The sequence below is a fragment of the Ailuropoda melanoleuca genome, chromosome 2 (assembly GCF_002007445.2).
Source record: "Ailuropoda melanoleuca isolate Jingjing chromosome 2, ASM200744v2, whole genome shotgun sequence".
Classification (NCBI taxonomy): Eukaryota; Metazoa; Chordata; class Mammalia; order Carnivora; family Ursidae; genus Ailuropoda; species Ailuropoda melanoleuca.
The window spans coordinates 41,350,548-41,365,445 of record NC_048219.1 but is presented as its reverse complement, the minus strand read 5'-3'; the positions used below and the strand labels follow the sequence as shown (position 1 = coordinate 41,365,445).

At 42.7% G+C, this 14,898-nt stretch overlaps 1 protein-coding gene across 1 annotated transcript in view; it reads left to right on the top strand.

Moving 5' to 3' along the window:
- WLS (Wnt ligand secretion mediator) overlaps positions 1 to 14,898 on the top strand; it is a 100,723-nt gene that overhangs the window by 43,293 nt on the left and 42,532 nt on the right. The window contains exon 2 of the mRNA XM_034653672.1: positions 201 to 473. Coding sequence (XP_034509563.1) covers positions 201 to 473 — 273 coding nt within the window. The remainder of the gene's footprint in view (positions 1 to 200; positions 474 to 14,898) is intronic.

Here is a 14,898-nt window from a genome sequence, read left to right as displayed (position 1 = left end):
AACCTAATGGGAAGACTCTTGGAGATACTTTCTGACACTTGTGGAGGTCACTGAAGTGTCCTCACCTGGATTTGGGGGATCCCTAGGTATTACTAATCCCAATTAGAGAAGGCAGTATGAAAATTGGAGGCGAACGTTAGCTCACAAATGAGCACTTCAGTGGATGATTTTTCTAAACCAGAAAACCCTTTTCTTTTCAGCCCCAGGGCCCACGACGGCAGTGTCCTACATGTCAGTGAAATGTGTGGATGTCCGTAAAAACCATCACAAGACAAAATGGCTAATGCCCTGGGGACCCAACCAATGCGACAAGATCCGAGACATCGAGGAAGCAATCCCAAGGGAAATCGAAGCCAACGACATTGTGTTTTCTGTCCATATCCCCCTTCCCTCCATGGAGATGAGTCCTTGGTTCCAATTCATGCTGTTTATCCTGCAGCTGGACATTGCGTTCAAGCTGAACAACCAAATCAGTAAGTGTTCTCTCTTCTCACTCCTTTCCTACCTTAGACACTCTCTCTCTTCCAGTTCTTTCAGAGCCAGTTCTAGTAACAGTAAAATGAAAATATTAAGAACAGAAAATTACTGACTACCTAACTACTTGCTAGGTCCTTTTCTGAATATCCTGCTTGTACTAACCCATTGCCTATTCCTAGCAATTTAGTGAGGTAGGTCTTACTGTTTCATTCTACAGATAGAAACCTTGGGTCCCCGTGAGGTTGCTCAAGGTCAGAAGGTGAGAGAGTGGAAGGGCTGGGATTCGAACCCAGACAGCCTGGCTTCAAATCCTTGCCCTAAACGCCACCTTTCTTCACCTTTGTAGTGTTAGGTTGGAGCTCACCCCAGCGGAGTGATTTGAGGATTTCTGAAAGGTCCCATATTTCAAAATGTCTTTTCCCACTAGACTTTGAGAAAAGTCATTGTCTTAGTAAAGATCCTCGTCAAAATGGGATTGCCACCCCATGAGCACTCATTTTCTCATAAAACCAGGGTTGGTTTTTTGTTTTGTTTTGTTTTTGTTTTTTGTAGCTTACTCACTTGTGGTTCAAGATTCTGAGGGCCGGGACACAGAAACATTCATGAGGAGGAGATTATATGTGGCATCTGAGAACAGTATAGGAAACCTTAGGTTGAGAAGAAAACATTTTTTACTGACACAGGATGATGGGTGAGATGGAAACAGAAAAAAGTGTGTTGGAGGCCTCTCTACCTGGGGCCTGTCCTTGGATTAAAGCACTTTTTCTAATTCTAATTTTCCTGTATCAGCAATAATCTCCATAAATAATCATTAAATTTATTTTGTTTAGGAGTTGCCAGTGTATGTGCTTGATGGGACATCTTATTGGGAACAAACAGATACTCTGAGATAATTTCCGGAATGAGGAGCCCCCTCCATTCATTCAGTCTCTTACCTTACAGTTATTTTAAACTGTTTGGAGTGCCTACTACTGCCAGGCACCGTGCTGATGGCTAGACATATGGATACAGGTGAAGACACTGTCCTTTAAGGGGCTTATGGTCAAGTGCAATGATGGGCAAATAAATGATCATGCTGGTATGATGTGCTAGGGATTGCAACCAAAGTATGCACAGGAGCTGTGGAAATACAAAGAAAGGGCTTTAGAACATGGTAAGGGAAGTCTGCCGTGGGGTGTGTGTGTGTGTGTGTGTGTGTGTAGAGCTGAGCAAATAGATATTTAAAGTGAGTGAAAACTCTGACAAGACGTTGGGGGTGAGGGTGAGGACAAATAGAAGAACATTCTAGATAGAAGGAATGGCTGATAGGAAGGTCCAGATTTGCACAACAGCCCAAAGCATTCAGTGGTATTTCGCATTTCGCATGACCACATTTTCTTGCCTATTGTCGTCTTCGTTGGTTGTGTAATACATTTGTTCACTCATTCAAACTTTATTACATCCCAACCATATGTTAAACACTAAGTACTGAGGATACAAGACTGAACAAAACATGTCCTTTTAAGGAGTTGGGAAAGACAGTGGTTGGGAAACAGAAAAGAAAGAAAGGTATGTGCTGCAATGAGGGGAATAAGCAATGTTGTGATACTGTGATTTATAAGAAATATATATTTGGTCATCCAGATCACCAAAATATATTTCTCAAATGTATTTTGTCTTTACCCACAGTTCCTGGCTTTCAGTTCCCAAAACCCTTGGACTTTCCTGAGTGATAAGCACAATGGGAACATCTTTTGTTGTAATATTTGGTCTCTTGTCCTCAGTTCCTGAAAAAGCATCAGAAGCCATAAAGGTGAAATGGGTGTCTTGTTCCTAAGAAGCCTCTTTCCACCACAACTGGGTTTATGTTAATGAGGTGACTTTTGGAAAGCACCCAGGGGTCTGGGCTTGTTGCCAGAGGAACCAACCATGAATAGAGAGGTGGCACTTTCAGTTCCATTCCTGATTTTCAAGCAGAGGAGAGGGGCTGGAGGTCGACTCAACTCAGTCACCAATAGCCAATGATTTTTTTTTTTTTTAAAGATTTTATGTATTTATTTGACAGCCAGCGAGAGAGGGAACACAAGCAGGGGGAGTGGGAGAGGAAGAAGCAGGCTCATAGCAGAGGAGCCTGATGCGGGGCTCGATTCCATAACCCCAGGATCAAGCCCTGAGCCAAAGGCAGACGCCCAACTGCTGTGCCACCCAGGAGCCCATGTGGTGACAGTNCCAATAGCCAGTGATTTAATCAGTTGTGTGTATGTAATGAAACCTCCATAAAAACCCCAAAGGAATGGAGTGCAGAGAGAGCTACCAGGTTGGGAAACCAGAATGCTTCCTTATGCCGCCCTGCCGGGCCCCAAACTCTGAGGAAAGAAGGCATTTCATTAGGGACTTTGTCCATGTATCTCTTACCTGGCTGTTGGTTCATATCCTTTTTTGTAAGTCAGTAATCTAGTGAGTAAAGGGGTCTTTTTAATTCTTTGAACTGTTCTAGCAATTTAAACCCAAGTGGGGACTTGTGGGAACGTCCCATTTTATAGCCAATTGGTCAGAAGCCGAGGTAACACCCTGGGCTTGAGATTGGCATCTGAAGTGGAGGACACTCTGTGGGATGGAGCCCTTAACCTGGGGAATTACATGCCATCTCCAGGTAGATAGCGTCAGAATTGAGTTGTGTTGTACGATACTCTGCTGGTATCTGAGAATTGTTGGATATGTGGGGATCCCCGCCTCCAACACACACACAACACATCTTATTTGGTGGTCAGAACCTATTACATATTTTAACAAATGAATTACTTCCCAGCAAATATATTTTTAAAGATTTTATTTATTTGAGAGAGCGAGAGAGAGTGTGCCTATGTGTACACAGGGTGGGGAGGGGCAAAAGGAGAGGGAGAAGTGGGCTCCCCACTGAGCAAGGAGCCCAATGTGGGGCTCAATCCCAGGACCCCGCGATCATGATCATGACCTGAGCGGGAGGCAGATGCCCAACTGACTGAGCCACCCAGGTGCCCCTACTTTCCAGCAAATATTAATCCTAAACATTAAAAATGCCTTCACTGGTGAGGCTTTAACTAAAACATTTCTGTATCTAAATGAATTTGAATGTGTCTTATGTTTTTTCTCTCTCAAGTATGTATTCTGCCTCCAAAATATATTTTATCTTCATCTAGAAAAGATTGTACTAAAGATTCTTATCTTAAAAAATTGTTAAATTTCTTGTAACAGTTTTCAGCTACCTGTGAAGGGTCTTTGAGCAGATAAAGTAATCTAAGAACTATATATTTTAAATTTCTTTCAGTCATTTGGTGTTAAATGTATATTCTATTTAAACTTTTCCATTTAAGGTGATACAGGTTTTAGCTAGAATTTGAGATCTTGACAAACCCTCAGAAAGTAGAAATCAATGACTTACTCTTTAAAAGCTTGTCATTACTTAATCAGTTCCAAGATTTCATCAGACATGGTGACATTAGAGGGAAATTTACAGTAGTAAAAGTGGTTAGAGAGTATGTATATTATATTTGATTATTGACAGAAGATATTCCATGTGTGTTAGTAAAAAAAAATGTAATCCTGGTTTGAAAAAGCGATTTTAAACAGAACCCCTACTTTTCACCTTTTAAATATAAACATTTAAAAACCTACAATTGTCTTTCAGTGATAAATATAAAAAGTAACCAGTTGAACTTTGAAGTGGTGACAGTTTTATTTTTATTTATTTATTTATTTTTTTTAACGATTTTATTTATTTATTCAACAGAGATAGAGACAGCCAGCGAGAGAGGGAACACAAGCAGGGGGAGTGGGAGAGGAAGAAGCAGGCTCATAGCAGAGGAGCCTGATGTGGGGCTCGATTCCATAACCCCAGGATCAAGCCCTGAGCCAAAGGCAGACGCCCAACTGCTGTGCCACCCAGGAGCCCATGTGGTGACAGTTTTAAAACAATAGTCTGCAGGAGCTGGGGAGAGGGGAAGCCCATTGAAGGGAATCTAGAGACTTACAGATGCTTGGAAGCAGGAGTAATTGACCTTTTGGTGAATAGCAATGACAAATTCCTTGCAGACCTGTCAAAATCTGTGATTGGGCCAGTGCTAACTTTTCCTGAATATTTCAAAGGCTTGGAATTAACCTGTTTGTCAGGGCACAAACATGATGCTTCTGCAGAGTTGTGAGGGACACCAACAAAGAGGAAATGGAGGGGAGTATGAGTACCCTGAAAAGGGTGTCCGAGAAGATCAGCCGAAACATCTGGCATCTGGATATATGGTTAATCATTGGGAAAAATGAATGCTTACCTATGTGGTGGGCTTCGATTTTTCTGTGACACCAAATTCTGTTATTTGAAAATATCCTCTAAAGTGGGTGTACTTCATTCTTTTTAAAGTGTATTATCAGTCACTCCATGTATGTATGTATTTGTGAAAGACAGGTTTGGATTGGCTAAGATGGTGCCTACTTGTAAAAAGGAATGTCACTCTACTGATTACAACTGCAAGTCACATACTTAGCATAACCTCAGACTCTCCATGGGGCTTCTTTTGAGGAACCTGGGTGCAGAGATAAAAGAAAGTTGGTGGTTTTTTTTTTTTTTTTTTTTTTTTTGACGTGTCTCTACCCAGCTTTCAAATCTACAGGCTGTTGAAATAGAAGCACTGAGATTCATTGGCAGAAAGCCTCAAGACGGATTGATCTGTGTTGAGTAGTAAATCTAGAATTTGAAGGAGTTTAAAAATTCCTTAGGCTGGAAAAATACTGGAAAATGCTGTGGGGTAGGAAAGGCCAGCCCGTCTATTCTGTTCTTAGGTAATGAAGTCATTATGTTTTGCCTTGAGCCCTGTGCTGTACGCTAGGATCGAATGTTAAGTCTTACTTGCTTGTTTCATTACTGCAAATGACTACATGAAATGACGGAATTATTTTTATAACTGACAAGTGATTTTTCTTCTCTCAAACTGAAAACATTTCTGTAAAACATATTTCTAGTCAGAAAAATAATTAGAATGATAATATTACCCCGTTTTCGAGTTCCATAGCTGAGCGTCCCGCCTAACTTTCTACAAAGTGATTGCGCTCTTCCATTTGTATATCACATGAGGACAATTAGAATAAAAGAACAGTCTGTTAACTGTAAAAAAAACAAACTGTTATCTAAAATGATTAGGGGTAAATTTACAGAGGGAAGAAAGTCTCTGAACTTATTCTTGGCCATTAGCAAGAGCTGTGGTTCTTAATTCTGTTTTCAGATGCCTCTTGGAAAGAATCCACAAAGAGAGCTTAATGGGGGAGAGGATTCCATAGGCGGTGAAACTACCAGCTAATGATGGATGCAGGCCATTGGTACAATGGTATTCATATGGCTGGATTTCCATGCTTTATCAGATAGTCACTTTTAACAAAATATGTTGTAGCAACTACTAAGAAGAAATCTAATTCTGCTCTCCCACTCCTTTCAAAAAGAGACCTTCTTTGAATCATGACCAGTTATAGTCTCTGTTTATAAGAAACATTGCTGATCAGATAGATTTTTTTCTTTTAGATTTATTTATTTATTTGAGAGAGAGAGAGAGCAGGCAGGGGGTGGGGAGGCAGAGGGAGAAGGAAAGAGAGTCCTAAGTAAACTCAACACCCAGCGTGGAGCCCCATATGGGGCGCTGGTCTTGATCTCAAGACCCTGAAATCACCACCCAGGCCCCAGAGTCCAAGACTTAACCAGCTGCACCCCCTGCCCCTGATTGGATAGTTTTTATTACAGGCTGGTGTCACCAATATATTTTTTTAATTTTATTTATTTATTTGAGAGAGAGAGAGAGAGAGCACAAGCAGGGGAGCAGCAGGCAGAGAGAGAGGGAGAAGCAGGCCCCCCGCTGAGCATGGAGCCCAATGTGGGGCTCCATTCCAGGAACCTGGGATCATGACCCGAACCGAAGGAAGACGCTGAACCCAATGGGCCACCCAGGTGCCCCACCAATATTTTTGAAGTTATCTTTTAAATTTCTTTATCTACCTTAATCGGAGTCAGTATGATCAGAAATGACCCCACATTTTCCCTCTGCCCTCTCCACTCATCTCCTCCAAAAAGATAAACTGAAAAAGCTTAAAATATACCAGAAAGATCCAGGAGACTTAAATGTGGTGGGGTTTGCAGAGGTGAGTAAATATAGGGAGGTTGTCAATATTTGAAATGGGCTTATATGGCCAGTCTGCTTTCTTATGGAGTCATGTATCCCCTTCAAACCCAGGCGAGAACCTAGAATTTTCTAATATGAATCAGTCTTACCTACTGACTTGGGTTAGAAAGAAACTAAAATTGCAGGAGAAGACTGTATTTTGTTGATTAACCCAGGAGAGTGGAGATTAGGGACACCATGTTTGTTTCCTTTCGTTTATGGGTTATCTTTTCCTTTGAGGGGACTCTTCAGGCATAACTCTGGAATTAACCATTGTGAACAAGTTTATATTGGCAGGAAAATGGGAACACTTAGGTTGTTTTGTTTGGGTGTGATTATTGGTAAGCTCATTTCTTTGACAGTATCACTATAAAACTGTGGGATCTCCATCACTTGGCTCAAAGGTTTTGTGTTATGAACATCCAAATGAAGAAATACAGCCTAGAAACAGAGTCGGGCTCCTCTAAAACCTTTTGACAATTTTTTAAACTCATGTTTATAGTTTGGTATATCCAGTCCCTCCTCCTTCCTTCCAGTCATCCATTGGCTTTCGGGCCAATTTAACATTGGAAAGGAGATCGTATTGGGTTAGTCCCTGGTCATAACAAACCACTCACCTATGGTTTGAATAATTTGCTGTACCCGTTATTAAGCATCAACTGTGTGATTGCAGACTTTGAGCCCTGGAAGGACTTTAGAGTGCTGCTAGTCTAATAATCTTCAACCAGGAAGCCTGTGGGTGGATTTCAAGGGCCAGGCAATCCCTCTGGTATTCTGTATAAAATTTCAGTCATATTTATTGTATGTATTTTTGGAGTAAGAGGGTTTGTGGCTTTTGTCAAGTTTTCAAATTGGCTACTTGATCCCAAAATGTTAAAGGGGCTAATCCTTTAATTTCCTGGATGAAGAAACCTTATACCCTGAGATACTTGCCCACTGTAGCACAGCCGGCCGAAGACAAAGCAGGATCTCCTCGTTGTACATTAACCACGTAGGTAGGTGGGTGGTACGTGGCAGCAAGGACACTACCCTATGCAGGTCAGTGAGCTTTCTACCAAACAGCACCCAAATCATCTTGGACAGAAGTGGCACTGGTCTTTCTAAAATGGTGTATTTTCTATTTTTCTCTTTTCAATCTCCCAATCTGTAGTTCAGGGAATGTAGTGCAGTCTTGAATCTGTTTATAGTGCCACAGCTGCAGATCACCCACGTGTCTGATTTCCTGCTCTGAGTTTAGAATATAAACGAGGAGATTCTCTTTGCATCCATAACAAGTATATCCTGGTTACTAAAATAAATCCTGGTGACATCAATGAAGAATGTGAACAGCAAAGCAGCTAGCAGTGGCAGATTCCTTGATGGCACCCCCACTATGTATAAGGTGGTTTTAGGGTGTTTTTTTTTTTTTACCTCCTCTTCTCACTTGGGGTATTCCTGTCAGTATTTAAATGCCAGTCATTCATCCCATAGCTAATGTGAGGTTATTTTACTGAGAATCCTATCTTTATTTTGGTTAACATAAGAAAATATGAAGAAAAACTGTTTTCTGGATTATGCTTTTCAAAGCAAAAATAAGCTAGATGGGGGCAGGAGAACCCTCTGTTGAAGCAGAATTCGACTTGCAAAAGTGGCAGGGGCTCAACGTTTGAAAAAAAAATTTTTCCCTTAATATATACCTATTGTATGCATACTGATGCTGGAAATGGTTCCAGTTCCTCTTTGCTTTGGTAAGTTGGTGCTAATTTGTTTGGAGAGGTAGTAGAAATTCTTTAAAGCAGGAGGGGGTTCTGATTTTTAAATTTTTCTGTTCTCAGTTATTTCCTAAAATAATTGTCCAATGAGGGTCTCTTTCCTGCCTTACCTGTTATTCATTTATGGCCATAGGGAAAGCCCAGGCCTAACCTAACAAGCATTATATCTTCTTCTAAAGGTAAGGTTCGGGGGAAGATTGAAACTATTTAAATTCAGCATCTTGAAAAAAAAGCTGCTGTCACATAGTTGGAGTTGTCTCTTCAAGTACGGAGCAGCCTGTCTCTGGTAGTTATCCGGCCAATGCTGGTTGGGGTGGAGAGATTCATACTGATGACCACAGTGATAGTGTATGTTGGGTGGCCTTCTCTTTACAAAGTACTCTTGTACCAGAGATGCTGACGGTTGTCTTTGTTGCCAGCCATTTGCTTTGGCTTCATACCATATTCTCACAGAACTTACTTTTTGGCCTCCCTCAGACTGTGGGCTTCCACCATGCCTGCTGAGTGGGCTGCTGGCCACAAGCTTGGTCCCCCAGCCACAGCTGACTGGGTTAGGTTGGGCCCTTTACCCAAGGAGAGCAGTCAGATTCTCTCTTGTGCAAAATCGGGATTCAAATCATCTCGGGTTAAGACAACTCTACTTTTATTTCATCCGAGCATCTCAACAGGTCTCCCTGGTAGAGAGAGGAAATTGAAGACCAGAGAGGTTAAGTGACTTGTCCAGAGTCTCACAGCTGAGAACTAGAGGGGTTATAGGTAAAAGTGATCTTGGGGTGGGGTCATGGCACTGGACTCCTGAGTCTGTGTGTAGTGCTATGGAGCACCTCCCTGTTCTGAGTAGGCAGGTATATCAGAGGACCCCCGAGGTCCTATCTACTCCAGCTGTCTTTTGCTGAGAGTCCATGACTCACTTCAGATTCTTTGGCTTTATAAATACGTTATGAGTATCCATCCCTTCAGCTTTGTAAATAGGTGACTTCACAGACCCTCAAGTATGAGCCATTTTAGAAGATGCCCCGTTGTTAGTGGGTGAGCTTAGTGTTGACATGAGTGAGTTTTCTAGTATTTTCTTTTGTTATGTGTTTACCTTATGTTCATTTCTAGTCCTTGGGTAGGCAGACAGGGTTGGTGTACTGGAAGTGTATTTTTAGTCTGACATTAAAAAATGTATCATAGACACCAACACAGGAAGCAGTTTTTAGGTGAGTCAGTGTATAAATAACCTCAAAGAGTTTTCATAAAGGGAAGGTGGATCTTTTAATTCAACAGTCCAGCTTCTGAGGCCCTCTTCCCAACTTCCTTTATTCATTCAGTGGTCATTTATCGGACTTCTACTATGTGCTGGCATTTTTCATACTTTAAGTCCTTATCCTTTATACTACAATTTCAAAAAACCTCATGACCCTTCTTTGTTTACTTCTGTCTATCCTGCAAGACTGAATTTTGGGAGCAGGGACTGTATCTTGTTCATCTTTTTGTCTCCATACTTAGCATAGCCCCAGGCTGTGTAAATACTCAAGATGTACTCATAATAATTAATTAGGAACTCACAGTCTAGTCCAGAGAGAAAGAAACAAAAAATTATACCAGTGTGTTCTAAGTGTCCAGAGTATTCCATGAACAAAGAAAGGGAAATGGTTAACTTACGAAAAAGGTAATTTTTTAATTGAGTCTTGAGGGGGGGATCTTCTAGGAGATGTTGAAATTTGTGACTATCTAATATCTGATGGCAAAGAAACAGTCCAAGAGTAGCTGTATTTTGTTCAGGGAAACTGGAGCGTTTGAGCTAAATTCTTGACCTGACACAAATTTCATGGGACCTTTGGTTAAGTTAGTGAACTTCCTTGTACTTCATTTTATTCATGTATAAAGTAGAGGTAATTGTAGTGCCATCCTATCATAGGATTGTTTTAAGGATGAAACTAGAATAATATATGCGGCTTTTTCATAGTAAGTGCTTGGAACGTGGTAAATGCTCAGTAAAGGTGAGTTATTATTATTCTTGGACTTGAGCAAAGAGTAGGAGTGTGAGTTCTGGAGAGAACATAGAAGACCAGCAAGAAGGACAGCAGGGCTGAGTATGCAAAACAAGGACCTGGGTGGTTGCTGGCCATAGGCCTTTCATTACTTCAGGACAGTGGTTCTTAACTTTGGATCAAGGACCTTGACCTTAGGAGAAAAATGTGCATAGGTCCCATTCAGACATTTTGTATTTGTATTTGTTCAGCTGAATCCCTGAAGGTTATCTGTGGCACTCAGAGATTTAAGAATCTCGAGGTAAGAGCTCCAACTTCATGATCTAGGTAGACCCCAGGAGCTTCAAGTTATGTATTGATCAGCACTTAGGCAATTGGAGAACACCGAAAATTTTAAGACCTCGAAAATTTTCAGCATCCTTAGGAGAATATGCCTGCAAGGCATGGTTTAATGACATTTGACTGTAAGCATGTTAACATGTAAATTAAAATGTTTTGGAATAGGATAATAATTTAAGACGAGCTCTTGAAGCTCTGCAGACAAATTATGGAAGTGAAGTGACTTCTCCAGGGTCACCTGGTGTGCAGGTGAGAAAGTCAGGACAAAGATCCCTATTTTCCCACCGTGAAATGCTGTGAAAGACCATGTGGTAGGTGAAGGACCATGAGTGCATCTGTTAGGCTGCAGAAGAATTCCGTATTGGAGAGAAAAGATAAACTCCTGAAAGACTAAGGGGGCCATTGGTGAGTTGCAGTGATGGCCAGGCGAAGAAATTTGGAGTTTGATCCTTAAGAAAAGAAATTGAAAATCACGTATCGAGTGCTGAAATAAAATGTGGAATTCAGGATCCGAGACTCGTGGCTTGTTCTTTGTATTATACAGCAGCTGGAAACTGCATTTCTCTTTTCCGTTCGGACTTCTCGCAGGGTGGTATTCCCGACGGGAGGGCATCTGTGAACTTTTTAATGGGAGAAGTCGTAAAGCTGGGCTGGGGCTGTTGGCGCAAGGCTGCCTTCGGAGGCCGGGAAAATCTGACTCCCCTTTTGCTTTTCAGCTACAGACACAGCCATCACTGCCACCACCAGCTGAGTGACTCGGAATCTAGGGGTTGCCAGTAATTGTGGGTTTAAGTCACAGAGGAAAAAGATAAGAGAAGAGCAAGGCTGGTTTTTCCACAATTAAATGTTGCCTCTCGGGCTTCTCTGACGGCAGGAATCCAAGAGGTCAGGAACCACCAGCCATATTATTTTTCTCCCTGGCTGCCTGCCTTCATTTGTATCCCCTCCTCATTCATGGGAATGAAGAAAAGGTGGGCTGGAAATAAAAAGCTTGTCCTAGCCTACTTTTTCCTTTACGAAACTTGTCAGAAACAAAGCTTTCCTGTGAAACAGACGGAATCCCTTCTGGTAGCTAGCTTTTACTGCTGGCAGCACAAAGATATTTGGGGGAGGGTTGGGGGGGTAAGAAACCATTGTTGAAATTTGCTATTGTCCTTTTCCAGTTGGGACCTTGTTTTCTCAAGTACTGCCCTGTACTCTGGTATTTTTGCATTTGCTACGGTTTAACTCATATATTAGTCAGACTCAAGTTTTTATCCCTTTTCGCTAAGGCCATTACACGTGCCCTGAGGGCAGGGATTGTTTTATTGTTCTTTGTTTTTGCCACAATGCCTCAAGTGCAGAAGGCACTTTGGCAGCTGGCTGTGTGTTAAGATTTCTGCCTTTGTGGAATGTTAGAACTAGAAGGACCTTAGTGGATCCAACTTTAGTAATTAAGGAAAGGATACATGCAATGACTTACTCAAATTGTACAGCTAATAAGTGGCTTTACCTAGAATAAGAAACCGGTCTCCTAACTCCACCTAATGTGTGACATAATGGCAAACAGCTTGAGCTGGGGAACCCAAGCACCCCTGGGTTCCTATTTTGCCTGTCTCCCGCACTAGCAGTATGAGCGTGGGCCTCAGTTTCCCCATGTTTAGACTGCAGCTGATCATCTGGATCCGGCTGGTGTGGATGTGTCCAAAAAGGTCTACACATCTGAAAATAGAGGCACTCACAAATAGGAGCTTTTAAAAATCATTTTTTTTTATTTCTTTTAAAAATATAGTACCTTCTTTATAAGAAAACTCAACATTTCTACGATCTCTTCAATATCAGAAAAGATGGCCCGATTGCTTTTGGTGAGAATTCAGGAGAGAGGGCAGGTAATTGGCCTCTTAGGTGCAACCCAGAATGGACTAGAAATGAAAATTGGTCCCATCCACAGGAAATAAGGGTCAGCCCTCCATGCAAAGGAGTTTGGTGGTTTGTTCAGCAGTTAGCACAGTAGGAGTGCCTACTGTGCTAATACTGTGCTGGGTGAAGAGCCTAGAGATGGGGTGGTGAGGGAACAAGTCAGCAGGCCCCGCTTGCCGCAGAGGTGATAGGAACATAAAGGAGTGTAAGCAATGTGATGAGAGATGGAGAGGCCAGGGGCCGAGGGCCGAGCTGCTGGGACTTCGTGTTCAGGGGTAAGCTTGTGGAGGCAGAGGGGGTGCCAACGACACCTGAAAGGAAAGAGAAGTTATTTCAAAGGAGAGACTGAGGGAGATGGCAGGAGGGGAACAGCAGGAAAAGCAGCCTGTTAGTGCAGGTGACTTTATTGAGGGAGGGTCAGTGGAGGTCTTCTGGGGCTCAACCAAGGGTGGTTTTCCATTTTGCTTCTCTCTCTCTCCCTCTCTCTCTCTCTCTCTGTCTCTCTCTTTCTCTCTGACACATTGCCTTGTCCCTTCTCTTTGTGCTGTTATGAGTCTGTCCATCTCCTGGAAGGCTGGGTGGCAGCCCAATATCGTCCCGTGGCTGTTTGGAGCTGGAGTCCGGGGGAGGCCCTTGCCAATGGATCAAGGGTAGGACCTGAGCTGCAAATAGAGCCCCAAATCCTGAATTCCCCACAGAAGCCTCGCGAAACAAATCCTCTGTGTGAAGAACACTGGCCTGACTCCAGCAATAACACAGCTGTTGAAACAGCTTAGTCACCAGGGCGATGGAGGCAGTGCGGCGCGGGAATGCTGGGGCACAGTGCTCCGACGTGGGGCTGGCTGGCAGCAGCCCTGAGAGTCTGCAGAGAATCTGCTTCCCGCCCACAAGCATTCCCTTGTTTCTTTGAAGCCCAGCCCTAATCCCCTCCCTCGGTAGGCCAGTGTGAGGAGAGAAACTAAAACACCTTAGGACCCAGGAGAGGAGAAGAAATGGTCACTTCTGTTAGACACTGGTTTCTCCCTCTTAATGATCCTGGTTTATTTCCCAGATAACTTTATTTTGTTCCCTGCCCCGGGCTAGGCAGTGTGATTTAGGTATAGTGGTGCGGGCAGGGGAGATGCACTCATTTATCTTATCTAGAAAATACGGTGACTTTCTTAGCTTGTGGGTGTTCGGGTGATGCATATAGAAGTTAAGAGGGCGAGTCGTGGCCCTTCTGCTCGATCTTGCTTGGATTCCTTTAGCAGCTTCATCTGCCAGCGCTCTTGTCTGAAGGACTCGGGGCAGATCTGGGCAAAATACTTAGCTGATTTCATCAGTATTTGGGGAAGACTAATAAACTGCCACAGACTGACCCCATTCCTCTTGCAGCTCTTTGAAGAACTGACCTTTGTGTTTTCTCTTTATCCTGGACTACTTCTGCGCTCTTTGTTTTGGAAGTTGTTAAGTTAAATTAGCCATCCCTTTCCTTTCCTGGTTACTGTATGAGAATGCAGCTGTCAGTCTGTGAACTCTGCCATCTATTTTTAGATTCAGTGTGAATGAAGCTCTCTTCTCTAATTGCTTTCAGAGAGAAGGGGGGGGGAGCGAGAGAGAGAAGGCAGGTAGATTTTTGTAACCATCAAATCAGCTATTCTAAATGCTCTATGCATTGATGGCGTCCTGGGGAGAAAGCAAAGAAGCCCACTGTGTGTTTTCCTCCCTTGGCTGTCAAGTTTGTTTTCTCTCCACATTTATGTTGATTATGGTCAAATGGGAAAGAGCTGTTGCTGTATTTGCTTCCGTGTGCTTTAACACTTGCCAGCTTGGATGGTTCTGATTTCTCCAGCTTTGTTAGGCAAAGATTGGTTCATTGTTGAGTCTCCAATTACTTGGAAAACTGGGAGGGTCCTTCTGGTGATAGCTTCTAGGATAGTAAGTAATCATAAGCATGCTGAGAACTGTGGAAGTGCAGTGGGCCTCCGTGATCTCTAGATCTCTCTACCCTACTGCCCTTACCAAATTCCAGTCTGCCTTTCACACAACTGCCAGGTATCTGTGCTTAAACATCTCTCTAGACAAAATGCTGCAGCGTTCAAAGCAAGCCTGTTCCCTCTGTCATCACTTCCTGCTCTCCAGCCTTGCCTGTTCTCTCCACGCCATCTCCCATTCTCCGCCATATTGAATTAGTTGATTTCCCCATTTCTCTGACTACAGGACACTGTTTATGCTTCTGTGACTTTTTATTCATGCAGCTCCCTCTGCCTGCAATTCTTTCTTTTCATTACCTAATGAACTCTTACTCATCCTGTGAGTCAC